The sequence below is a fragment of the Piliocolobus tephrosceles genome, chromosome 5, assembly GCF_002776525.5.
Source record: "Piliocolobus tephrosceles isolate RC106 chromosome 5, ASM277652v3, whole genome shotgun sequence".
Lineage (NCBI taxonomy): Eukaryota > Metazoa > Chordata > Mammalia > Primates > Cercopithecidae > Piliocolobus > Piliocolobus tephrosceles.
The window spans coordinates 29,960,201-29,974,269 of NC_045438.1; the positions used below are offsets into that span (position 1 = coordinate 29,960,201).

The window sequence follows — 14,069 nt, forward strand, 5'->3', positions numbered from 1 at the left end:
TTTTTTTTTTTCTTTCTTTTTGTTTTTTTTTTTTTTTTTTTTTTTTTGAATAGAGATGAGGTCTCACTATGTTGCCCAGGCTGGTCTTCATCTCCTGGGCTCAAGTGATCCTTCCTTCTCAGCTTCCCAAAATGTTGGGATTACAGGTGTGAGCCACCATGCCCAGCCTCTTCAGGGATTTTAAAAGGCATTTGTTACATGTAATTCTGTATTTCATGATTTTGCAATGTGAAAATTACTGGTCTTAGGAAAATATGGACGTTGATTAGTGCATTCAGTTCTTTTCCGGAAAATAATAGTAAAAGTGTTTGATGTCATCATGGGTATGTTAGGCAACTGGTAGATACAGAACATTATTTATTTGAGGATGATTTTTTTTTACTTTTACTCCAATTATTGCTATATCATCAGTTTTTCAAGTTCTTTCTGTAGTTGTAGATGAGCAGAAAAAAATTAAGAAAAATTAGGTAGCAAATTAGTGTGATAATTCTAATAAATCTTAATGAGGCAACAAATTTGGGAACAATATGTGTATTAATAACAGCTTAGGAAAATTCCAAGAACAATATCAAAAGATGAGGTCAAAGACATTTTCCCTAGACTGTAACTCTTCTCTCCCATGTAGAGGCATGCTAACTTTAAGACATTGCCTTTGAATTCATATATGATTTGATTAAATTAGAAAGTTTAAAAGATATGAAAACAGATTTTTTAATTGCATCATTTTTAGGCATATGGAATATGACAGTGGTGATATTTAGCAGATGAATATCAGCTTTTATTCTCTTAACTCGAATTACTCAATGAATGAAATGTTTAAGATTTAAGTAAAGTTTTTATTTTTACAAATTTCTTTCACTGTCTTATTGGAATTTGACTTTATAGTATTAGGTTTTAAAAATGTACTTTGTGCAGCACTGCCAATGACTGGGGATTATGGTGACAGATAAGCTTTAATGACCTGATAGAATTTTAAAGAATGGCTGTAAAAATTAGTTTCCTTTGGCCTTTGATATCATTGATATTTTTAAAATATGACATATAAAGAAGACACTAAAGTGTTTTTCTTTTCTTTTACTTTTAAAGAATGTAATTAAGAATAAAATGCATGAAAAATATAGTTATATCAAGGAATACATAAATTAATCTGGAGAATCAAAGCATTGTTAGAAATATATTGCTTGAAGATTAACCTTAAAATTTTCATAAGTTTGAGGCTAATCATGCGTAAGTACTATGTGACGTGAGAAAAATAATAGTCTTTAAAGTATTTTATAGTTTTTACTTATAGTTTTATATGCTACTGGATAAATCAAAGATACTAATGGTCTAAAACTATTTTACCATGTGGGACATTTCACCAGAATGTGGAATATACGGATGAATGGAATTTTGAACATTGCCCTAAATTTACATATAATTAATATTTAACTTAGAATGAAGACTAAGTTAGTATGAAAATGCAAATATTCCACCTACTAGGTGCAAGTAGCAATCCCCTATCCAATTATGACAACCAAAAGTGTCTCTAGGTATTGCCAAATGTCCTCTGGGAGGCAAAATTGTGCTGGTAGAAAACTACTGATTTGAATAATATTGGCGCTGTTGTGTACTTTATATATTTGGCAAATGGTGAAGAGCTTCCAAAGTACTTTCATATAGCTTTTCTAATATGATCTTTAATGCAACTCTATAAGTTTGGCAATGCCAGAATTCAACTTTAAAATAATGGAGTAATGTGGGCTTACACTAAAGGCTTTTTTTTGAGGGTAAGTGTGTTCTGCTACATTGTGTCTTAGTCTATTTTGTGCTACCTGAGACTAGATAATTTATAAAGAGCAGTTTATTTCTCACAATTCTGGCGGCTGGGAAATCCAAGATTGAGGAGCCAGCCAGCATGTGGCAAGAGCCTTCTTGCTGCTCTTGTCCCATGGTGAAAGACGAGAGGGTCAGGGAGAGAGTGAGCGAGCAAGTGAGTCGGCTCAAGAGGGAACTGAACTCATCCTCCTATTAGAAGCCCACTTCCATAGTAACTGCATTAACCCATTCATGAGAGCAGTGCCCCCATGACTCAAACACCTCTTGTTAGGCCCCACCCCACACACTGTGAACTGGGGGTCTAGTTTCCAGCACATGAACTTTGGAGGACACATTCAAACCATAGCACTGGTTAGACTTTCTGAAAATCCCCTTAAATGTCTTCCCTTGATGTTTCAGTTCTTAATTCCATGACCACATCTCTGCTTCTCCCCTTTCCTCTTCTCATAAACAGACAAACTCCTTGTACATCTCTTGGTCTTTTTCCGTATTCCATTGCTTTCTAGCTACTTCTTCTCCTCACCCCTCCTGGATCTTTTCCTCCAGGTGCCTCTCTCATATTTTTCATATGTAGTTTATTCTTTTCCCAGGTTGTTTTTCCCTTTGGCCGGAGGAGGGGGAGTATATGGCCTTGAGATTTTTAGTCTGTGTTTCAGTTTATTTTAACAGAGATAATACCAATATCTACCTCATGGGACTGTTGGGAGGCTACACTGAACTAATATATATGTAAAATATTCACCATGATACCTAGAACCTAGCGAGCACACAGTAAAGGTTAGTTGCTGCTGCTGCTGTTTAAATATGGTTTTTTTTATTATCATCACTGCACTGTGGTGAGACAGTGGTGTAGAAGAGATAGACGTTGACCTCAAGAAGTTTATAATTTCATTTTGTCTATATAAACAGTGACTCTCTAAGATTTTTGTATACCATTATGTTTGGAACATTTTATTTATTAGGCTATGAATATTCTTTTATTGGGTGTCACACAAATGACATCTTGTGTTGGAAAATGTTAGGTGTTATTGTGTAACTTCCTACTAAGAAAACACCATTTCCTCTGTTGGTCTCTTGCAGATTATAAGGAACAGAGAAATGCTGAGGTTATTTTGGGTGATGTGGATTTATTGTAAAGTACATGAGGCTAAAGAAAAAGTTATTCATGACACTTGTTAAAGATGGTATGGCAGACCGTATTCCAGAGGGGCCATGGTGACCAGTACAGGGATCACTGCAATGGGGTCTCTCATTTGGGGAGAGAAATTGGACTCAACTCCAACAAGGACAAATGGGGATTTATAACCAAGGAGCAGAATGGAGGTCAGTGAATGGAAAATTGCTGAGAGAAAGGATGAGGGGTTTCTGGCTAAACAGACCGGATAGGATTATTGCTGAAGGGAGGCCATGGTGATAAGATAGCTCAGATATGGAGGGTGGTTAGACACCAAGGGTGGGGGATTTCTTTAAACTGACTTAGCAGCATTCTTGCTCAAACCAGATTCTACAAGGACAGAGAGAGAAGCTCATGGTTAGGCCTAGTCAAGCAGAAGACTCAGAGGGGCCTGACTAAAGTTTTGGTCAAAGGAGAGAGTCTCTGTCAATGGGAAGTGAGATCCAAGGACAGCATCTCATGATTTGCACAATCACATTCCGCAGATAATGGGAACATTGTTCAGGATAAAACAACTACTTTGGTATCAGAACAGTTTGCTATGCTCATGAGTCAGTTTTTTCTTATCTCTGCTTTTTTATGGATTCTGCGTTGACTGTCAGCCCCCACTCTTTCCTTTTTTTCTCTCACTAATTCTGCTGCCTCAGGGCTTCTGTCTTCTGTTCCCTTAGGGTTTCTCTGTGCTTTCTTTTCTCTGTTGTTTCTTTTTCTGGGTTTGCTATTTTGTATTCAAACTACTTTCCAATGTACTCACATTTAGAAGTTGACTAGAATTGTATCTAACTGGAAGTGGAGGAGGGAAGATGCATCATTCCTCCTTCTGTTTCAGAGGAGCAGGTGCTGAGAGAGGAAGGGAGATGACGGACCAGGTCTGTGGGGATTTCTAGATGCAGATTCTGTTCTTCTAACCTGTGCATTTGGACTTCTTTGCAACTCTTCATGGTAATGACCCTCCTCACAGGTCTGGAAAAATGACAGTAGTCATTTGTACTGAAATTATTGCTGTCATAAAAAATCTTAAAGGCCATGAGGAATGGGTTCACAGACACATTCACTTGGAGACAAATAATTTTTGCTTCTAACAGAAATGGAATGTTGTCTGCTGGCTTGACCTTTCTGTGGCAAGAATAAAGCCTTATTCTTAGGAAAGATCATAGTCATTGAGTCATATTGGGTGTTCCAAGGACAAATTTCTGAAGAGATGCAGAGCCATTGAGAGGTTTTTCCAGTCAGATAGCAATCTGATCTTCATAATAAAGGTGTTGGGTTCAGTACTCTTAAGATAGACAATCATCATGCTTTAAATCTTACACATCCTTTTAAGCTGTCCAAGTCAACTATCTGTTTGAGAACAAGCAGACAATTAAGTATTCATTTGGTTGAAGAATCTTAGTGTTGTTCTAATTTTGGTTATTGCTTATTTTTCTTCTTGATTTTACATTTTACCATAAAGAGATTTTGCTTACCTAATCACTGGAATTTTTTTTATATGTGTGTATGTGTTATTAGATTATAAAAGGAATTAAGATCGTGCAAAATGCAATAATACAACAAGATGAGCGACTGGCCAAAGCAATGGTCAGCGATGGTTCCTTTCATATTACCCTGCTGGTGATGCAATTATTAAACGAAGATGAAGTAAACATGTGAGTAATATATCTTTCTTAAGTATAATTTTCCAAATTATTACTTTAATGTGAGTAAGCACAGCAGAACCCAAAGAGACATTCTAAATTTAAAGTAGTCTCTATAGAATTTATTCCAGTTAATAGTTAATATACAGAATAAACTATATAAATATTCTTTTTAATCTAAACTTTTAAACTCTGTTATGGTTATCAAGTGGTAGCCCTTGGTTATGTAATCGTTTTGTCCATGCTCATATTATAAGCACTCTGGACTTGACCATTTAGGTTAAAACTTTAGATGCATATTCTGGAATCATGGCACAACCACCTCTTATTATCTGCCTCGCTTTGGGCAAATCATGTACTTTCTAAGTAAATAATAGTACCAATACATGCAAGAGCTCTTTGTCTAGGGCCTGGCACATAGTAGGCACTCTATTATTAGCTATGAGGGCTGCCATTTTACTAGGCCACTGGACAGTTTCAGTTTCACCTTAGTCATTTTAGAGTCACTGTACTCTACCTACTGCCACTGCCCCCATGTCAGGGTTCTGCCATAAAGGTTGAAGACAAGTCATTGATTACTGCTTTCCAGTCTGAAAGAAACCTTGTTCTTCCCCCAATTGTCTGGGACACTCTTATCTGTACTTAGATTTTCCCTTTCTCTGTTACCTCCTATGTAGCTCACTGTGTTAAGTTCAAGCCTAAGATCTATGGAAAACCAAAGCTAGGATGAATTGCAGGTTGCTTTTGTTATCTACTTTGACAGCTATATCTCCTGAGGGAATGAGGAGCAAGGCTTGAATTAGGAAGGGGTTGAGGAAAAGGTAAAATAAAAAGGGATAAGATGAAACAAATTAATAACAAAAAATATCCAACCCCATTATGATTATTGTAGTTATGTCTTTTAAACAGTAGAACCTCATGTCTTTAGAGGTCAATCTTATGATCTGTCCCGAGTTGATGTACCCAAAGTAGCCTTGAGCATCCTGCAAGGACAGAGAGGAGGGGAGATTTTACTTGCCTGACTTTGATCACTTTGCCAATCAGAAGATAAAAGCAGTTCTCTGGTGCTCTTGAAAGAAGAGAATCCAAAGAAGATGCTACGCAAAATGAAAGGTTGAGAGAAGGGAGTCGTGCTCTGTGTGTGTTAGAATGGTCAGGATTCTCCAGAGAAAGAGCACCAATAGGAGCGTATCTATGTAGAGATCTATCTATGTCTGTGCAGACATGTATATCTTTATGTAGAGAGATTTATTTTAAAGAACTGTCTCCCATGATTGAGGGAGAAGTCTGAAATCTGCATGGCAGTCTGGAAGGGAAGTTGATGTCTCAAGACCTTAGTCAGTCTGGGCACAGAATTCCTTCTTAGGGGACTCCAGTCTTTTCTGTTAAGGCCCTTTAGCTGATTGGATTGGGTCCACACCTATTCTGGAGGGGCAGAGGTGTCAACTTTTAAATGATGGTGAGGTTCAAGGTGTGACCTCACTTTGGGGCAGCTAGAATGGAATTGATGAGGTTTCTGGGAAGACATTGTTTATGTGAATGATTTATTAAAAGTCTCTAATTTTTAACTTTTTATCCTATACTGTATAATATGTTAGACATCTAGATTGTCCATTTCTTGTCCTGTATTGATTCCTAATTTTCAAAGTCTAATACCAAGTTTTAGTTGTTTAATAGTATACCGATCAATGGATTGGATATGGAATGTGCAGATACTTTAAAAAAATCATTACTTTCTTGAGGTAGATGTCGCCTAAGCTCCTTTGTGTCCTTATAGTGTAGAAGAAAGGAATAAAAACATATTAGGCCAAGCCCGGCTGCTGATTTGAAAAGTAGGTGTCCTGTCTTAGTTTGAAATACAACCTTTGGGTCTGAACTCCAGTTTGAGAATTTCGTTTCTTATATGCATTTACTTTTTACTTACTTTACCTTAAAGAAGCCTTTTCATAAGCCCCTCTTGAAAACATATTCTATTTAAAATAATTCGAAAATTAGTGATACTCCCAGTAGACACTGATTCCTTCTTACTCTGTGAATCAATGGCATCTTATTAGCACAAATTTACTGATTTATACTACTAGAGAACTGGAAAAAATGGACTGAATTTAGATAATCTATATTTCTTTAAAGAATAACGTCATGGAATTCACTGTCTCTGAAAAGTCTTAACCTTTCTCATGGTCTGCTTTAACATATAGTTTCATTTAAAACAAATAGCTTGAATTCCCCCAACTTATAAATGAGCCAGGAGTAGCTGTTCTGTTATCACATGCTTTAATTCATAGCACACAGTGAAGGAAAATACTGAATTAAAAGTATGTGCACTGTTTGGATGAACATAACTACAGTTAGGTAATAGTGAATTTAAACTGGATTTGGAGGTACAATGAGACATGTACCATACTTATAGCTATATAATTTTTCAGAGAAATGAGACTGAGTATCGAAGTCATAGGTGAAAATCAGTTAAAAACTTTACCTGAAGATTAATTTAGAAATATGAAAGATCAAGAAAAATGCTGAGTTTTTCAAACACTTGGCTGAACAAATCACTGATCAAAATAATTTAAACGAATGGCAATCCACTGGAAGGGTGTTTTAAAGCCCTGGATAAATGTGCTTAGTTCTTTTTTAAGTAATTGCTGCCCTCTAGTGAGATTTCATTTTTTTCTCAAAGTACCTATACCAAAATCTCTTCAAGGTAGAAGTAATTCTAATTTTCCAAATATCAAAATCTTGTAATGTCCAATTCAGTAATATAGCAAACATTTGTTTTTATTAAGAAAAGTGTGGCAGGATGCAGTGGCTCACACCTGTAATCCCAGCAATTTGGGAGGCCAAGGCGGGAGCGTCACTTGAGCCCAGGAGTTTGAGACCAGCTTTCGCAGCACAGGGGAACCTCTCTATAAATAATTAAAAAAAATAGCCAGGCATGTTGGCATACACCTGTGTATTCCAGCTACTCAGGAGGCTGAGGCAGGAGGATCACCTGAGCCCAGGAGGTTAAGGCTTCAGTCAGCTGTGATCATACCACTGCACTCCAGCCTGGGTGACAGACAGAGAACCTGTCTGAAAAAAAGAAGAGAGAAAGAGACAGAAAGAGAGAGAGAGAAAGAGAGACAGAGAAAAAAATGAAGAAGAAGAAGAAGAAGAAAGAAGAAGAGAGAAGAAGAAAAGATATAGCACTTCCAATACAGAGCGGCTGTATAATTGCATAGGCTAAATAGCTAAAGTATATATGGCAAACTTACAGTTACAATTGGGGAATATAATTAAAGCTGTATTTTATTTGAGTCGAAGAATAGCAAATTATCTAATTATAGAGACTGTTGTATTTTAAGAGATAGTGTGTTTTAACTTTTATTAGAGTGCCTCACAAATAGTATGTACTGTAAAAGCGTTAGTACTTTCATCAGGAATCTAGAACTTGACATCTAATGTAAGGTAATGTAATCTAATGTAATCTCTTGTAGGTACTCAGTTTTTTTGGGGATATATTTTCAGTAATTTTTTGAGTTGTTCATATTTCACTTGGTTAAACATTTTTTGGTAAACTGTAAAATAGTGTCTACTTTCAAGTCTTTAATAGCAGTTATAATTAGGTAAAGATTTCTTTACTTCTTCCATAGTTTTTGTTTAAAACTGTCTATCAGTTTTAGTCATAAAGTTTAGTATTAGGGCTGGGCGTGGTGGCTCATGCCTGTAATCCCAGCACTTTGGGAGGCTGAGGCGGGTGGATCACGAGGTCAGGATATCGAGACCATCCTGGCTAACACGGTGAAACTCCGTCTCTACTAAAAATACAAAAAATTAGCTGGGCATGGTGGCGGACGCCTGTAGTCCCAGCTACTTGGGAGGTTGAGGCAGGAGAATGGCGTGAACCTGGGAGGTGGAGCTTGCAGTGAGCCAAGATCATGCCACTGCACTCCAGTCTGGGAGACACAGCGAGACTCCATCTCAAAAAAAAAAAAAAGTTTAGATTTAGAAGGTATTTTGAGCCTGAAAATAATTAGTACAAATATCAAAATGAATTCATCTTTCTAAAACTGGCACTTTGTTTCTTATTTGGTTTTGTGTATTTTATTACTTAATGTGTTACTGAAAAATGTATTATTTCTTACTAGTGGTGTTGATGCTCTTTTGGAATTGAAACCATTCATAGAAGAACTCCTCCAAGGAAAACATTTGACTTTGCCCTTTCAAGGGATTGGCACTTTTGGAAATCAGGTTGGATTTGTGAAGCTGGCCGAAGGGGATCATGTAAACTCACTTTTGGAGATAGCAGGTAAAACAGCAACACACTCATATGAAATCTTGTCTGTTGGAGAAGCAATATTTTTCAATTTTGTAATAGAGACTTGACATTTTTTAATTTTGAAAGATGATGGACTAGACTCAAGTATTTTTAGGACTGTCCTAATCATAAGTCTGAAGGATTTCAGTGCTTATAACATTTGACATACAGTAGTTGGCACTTGGTAAGTACTGAATCAATGAATAGGAGTCACTGGTTGCCTATTCAAAGGCTTGTAGGAGTTGTCATTCTCATTCCAGACAGCCAGTTGGTGAATCAGCAAGGTTTCCATTTTTGCCGCTCCCCTCCACCCACTCCCCTGGAGGGACTACTCTCTGAGCAGAAGGCCCATTGGTGTTAGCAGAAGACCTCACGTGTGTTGGAGAACATACTGCTTTGTGCAGCACAATTGAAAGTGTCAGGGAATTGGAAGCAGAAAAAATCATAACCTGGTTGAGTGACTTCAGTTTGATCCAGAGATAATAGGTTGGATATTAGCCTACATGCTGTGAGAAATTTTTATTTTCACATCATGTCATGTCATGTCATCTCATTGCAGGTTCAGTAATCCTTGGTTCATAACACACTTGCATCATTGGTCCATGCTCTGTGTTTTTTTTCTTTCTATCTATTATTCCTTCTACTGTTTTCTTTCTCTGCCCCCTCTTCCCTCTCTTCTTGCCTCCATCCCTCCTTCTCTTTATGTATCTACGCTTCTCTCTCTATCTCTTAAAAAACAATGTAATGATAACCTGGGAATCCACCACCCCAAACAGAAGCTAGTGCTTCGGTAGTAATCTAACCATATTGTCCTTTCAGTAATGCATCCTTTAGCCTTCCTCCAATTAAGTTCACTATCATCCTGAAGTCAGTGTTTACTTCCTTTTATTTTCCCAAAGTATTTGCATTTTCATTTTAGTTGGTTTTAACTTAATACATAGGGCATCGTGTTGTATGTGATCTATTGGGGCATCCTTTTTGCTTAATATTACATTGCCTCTTTGCTGTTTAATAATTGCCTATTTTAAAGTGTACGTTTGGCAGGGAGTAAGGATCAAGTTTCATTGCTGGTTTTTCTTTTGTGTTCTTAAGATATTTGTGATAAATACTTTTGTGAATGTCAGTGTTTATATAGGGCTGGATTATCATTCAGATTAATTGTTAGAATGACATTTAGTGTAGTGTCAGTTGTGCTGTCTGGTACATGGTTTAAGTTCACTGAGTTCATTATCCATTCAGATGTATCAGAAGTAGAGCTGTTTAGTTATCTTTTTAGTAGAAGATTTCTGTTACGTATTTGAAATACATTTTACATAACAGCATTTCAATTGGGTTGCAAATGTGAAATTCACTATTGTTATTAGTAGTGACACAGCCACATTCGTTTTAGCTAAGGTTTTTATAAATTTATTACCTCTAAATTTCATTTCTTCTACATAATGTTGGGCCCAAGGAATTATACTTTAGTAGGAATAATTCATTCCTTTAGCATGCAATTAGCCGGTGCCAGCTAGATACTTGGGATAGAAAATTGAAAAAATAAAAAAAATTTAAAAAAAGATCCTTTTTGTCTAAGGAGCTTATAGCCTTATGCAGAAACAAACAGGCAAGCAATTACAGTGCAATATAGTAATAACAATAATTTTTGTAACGAGAGGCAGAGGCACAGAGTATAGTGGGCACACAGGAGAAGGGGGCTGGATTGAGGAAGATTGCATAGGAGAAATAGCATTTGAGTTAACATTTGAAGGGTAAATACAGGTTTTCTGGTTGAACAAATGGGAGGAGTGTATTCTGGGTAGAGGAAACAGCATATGCAAATAAATCAAGTTCTATTCAGGGACCTACAACTAGTTTAGTGTTACTGAAGTATAAATTGCAAATCTATAGATATCATCAAATGAGATTCATATGCTAAAGGGAGCAGTGAAGGTAAAATAAGGGCATGAGTAGAGTGGTGAAAGTTTAGAATGGTGACCAAGGGAAATGGAAGGGGAAAGTTTAATAAGCAGCATGTAATGGGTTGCAGAGCAGTGCAGAAGGTGCATTTGGGATGGGTGCAAAAATTTGTAATGGTACTAATTTGTGATCTTTTCAAGTGCTATTCTAGGATTTAGCTATGGGAATGGAGAGGGGAAACTGAATTAATCCATACTTGAGGACTTGTATGGTAGGTGTGGTAAAAGGACAAAGGAACAAGACTGTCAAGAGAGTGGCAGAATGTTTGATGTGATCATTATTGGACGTACATTAGAGAAGGCAGTAAAGTCTGGATGGGACTAATATTTGGAAGGAGAATAGAGTAATAGGACTGAAGAAGAGAGTTAATAGAAGTTCAAGAGTGAGAAAGGAAAATCAGGAGGTGTGATCAGAGAGCAGTATATTGGATTTTATGAATTGAGGAGATCTCTGGTTAATAGAGAGTATGTAGAAACTTCACTCGTTGACGTCACAAAGAAAAACAAATGATAGCTAGAAGTTTTAAAATCAAGAGAAAGATTATTAGGTTTCATAGGAGAAACTTATAGCTTCAGTGAAGTCCCTAGGTACATGATCAGTATACAAAAAACTATAAATAATTATTTTTTTAAGAGGCACAATTTTTAATAACAAGAACAGTAGAGATATGTAGGAATAAATCAACTAAAGGATATGCAAGACTTCTATGGAGGAAATATTTTGACTATTCCATCTTTACTAGGTATGTTTATCATAATACTTTTCCCTTTTCCTTTTGTAAAGACAGAGTCTTGCTCTGTCACTCAGGCTGGAGTGCAGTGGTGCAATCATGACTCACTGCAGCCTTGAGCTCCTAGGCTCAAGCGATCCTCCTGCCTCACCTTCTTGGGTAGTTGGGACTACAAGTGTGCGCCACCATGGCCAGCTAATTTTTTTTTTTAAAGAGTTGGGGTCTCGCTATGTTGCCCATACTGGTCTTGAACTCTTGGCCTCAAGCAGTTGTCCTACCTCAGCCTTGTAAAGTGTTGGGATTGCAGGCATGAGCCACTGTGCCCAGCCCCTCCTTTCTTTTTCTGTTTGTTGCAAGAGCATCTGTTCCTCTCACTGAAAAATACATTTCTAGACTAAGCCAGACCATCAAAAAAATTGCATAGGTACTTAGACAAAATTGTGTAAAACTTTGTAGAACTGATATTACAGAATTGCTTTTACTATAATTCTTTTGGCATTATTTGATGATTTTATAAGAAAAAGGTTTATGGAAATTCTCTGTGTTTATTTTAAGTATTAAAAATGTTGATTATATCTTGTTAAATAACATGAGTTGCTTAGAAAAAATTCTTTTTGGCTGGGCATGGCGGCTCATGCCAGTAATCCCAGCACTTTGGGAGGCTGAGGTGGGCAGATCACGAGGTCAGGGGTGACCAGTACTCGAGATCAGCCTGGCCAATATGGTGAAACCCCGTCTCCACTAAAAATACAAAAAATTAACAGGGTGTGATGGCACACCCCTGTAGTCCCACCTAGTCAAGAGGCTGAGGCAGGAGAATCATTTGAACCCAGGAGGCAGAGGTTGCAGTGAGCCGAGATCGTGCCACTGTACTCCAACCAAGGTGACAGAGCGAGACTCTATCTCAAAAAAAAAAAAAGAAAAAATTCTTTTTAATTTTAATATCAGGGCTATTTCTCTTGAACATGTTGTTTTTTACCTAATGAATGTTGAACATTTAACTTGTGTCTTTGGGTTAGAATTAGTTACTTGAAAATTTAGAATCTAGTTTCTTGTGTACTTCAATTGAGAATATAGGATTTAGAATTTAGAATTTAGAATACGTTATTCTTTTTGTGCACTTATCTCATACCTGGTTTCATGTTTTCTTTACAGTTTTAGTTTCCCTTTGTCTCATTTTCTTTATTTTAAATTTACTTATCTATAGTGTACAGTTCTTTGGACTTATCTTAAGTCCTATTTTTAGGGATAGGGTGAAGCAAAACGTGTAAATAAGCATCCAAACAAATAAGCGGTATTTACACGTCAAGGAGTACTTAAAATCATTAGTTGGCCAACGAGAAGGCAACTCTAATTGTTTCGAGGGCACATCATTTGGGACCAGTGCCCACTGTTAATCTTTTCTTCCTGGGCAATTCATTTGGGACTGATGCCCACCGTTAAACTTAATCTTTTCTTCCTGGCTGCTCTGGAAAAAATGCTAGACTTAGAGCTTTTCTTTGGTAATATAAACATCTCTGCACTCAAGAAACATTTCTAATTAGTCATCCATCCATTGTTCTTTTAAATAATTCACTGGGTGCTTGCAACGTTGAGAATTCCATCCATTCTTTGCAAATATTCTCACAAAGGCATTTTCCAATATTGATGAAAGATCCATTGTGTGCTGAGGAATGTGAAGTCTCACCAGCTTTAATATGAATATAAGCCCGAAGATACTGGTTTGTTATTACTGCTCCTGTAATTCCTCTCTTTATTCCAGAGGTATTGGGTACTGTTGATTAAAAATATTTATGTTTTTTCAAAAGTTTCAACAAAGCATTATAACAAATAGAAGCTGGAGGGAGAACAACATTCTTTCCCCTCATACAATCGCTGTTATACTTGCTTTTAATCTTTTATGTGTGTATTGTACTGTTGTTTTTGATTATAATTTTTATGCACTTTTATGAGAAACCTAAATATTTGAATATACATGGAAAACATTATTCACTTACTGAAGCAACATGTATTTATTAATTATTGGGTTCATACTGTGTCAGGCATTGAAGTTTAGATGTAGCCTCTATTTACATAGTGTTCAGATATTCAGAATGTTCAGCTCATGGAATTTTTGTCAATATTTTGCTTCTTTAGATATATTTTTAAAAGAATGCCTCAGGCTGGGGACAGTGGCTTGTGCCTGTAATCCCAGCCACTCAGCAGACTGAGGTAGGAGGATTACGTGAGCTCCGGGGCTGGAGGTTACAGTGAGGTATGATTGTGCCACTACACTCTAGTCTGGGCAACAGAGGGAGACCCCATCTCAAAAAAAGAATGCCTTAGGATTAGTACCACTTCAGTGCAACAGTATCAGTAAAATGATTTAATATTTGTTTTTGTATCATATTTTATAAGCTGTTTGGTCAAATGATATATTCCAACTTTCAGAAGAATATATTCCATTGACCAAAGTTTCTT

The 14,069-nt window shown here is 36.7% G+C and overlaps 1 protein-coding gene across 3 annotated transcripts in view; it reads left to right on the forward strand.

Annotated features, from left to right (window-relative positions):
• Window positions 1–14,069, forward strand: part of AKAP7 (A-kinase anchoring protein 7) — a 145,717-nt gene that overhangs the window by 22,854 nt on the left and 108,794 nt on the right. For all 3 annotated transcript variants that reach the window (XM_023230668.2, XM_023230665.2, XM_023230664.2), the window contains exons 4-5: window positions 4,502–4,638; window positions 8,751–8,911. In XM_023230668.2, the coding sequence (XP_023086436.2) occupies window positions 4,502–4,638; window positions 8,751–8,911 (298 nt within the window). The remainder of the gene's footprint in view (window positions 1–4,501; window positions 4,639–8,750; window positions 8,912–14,069) is intronic.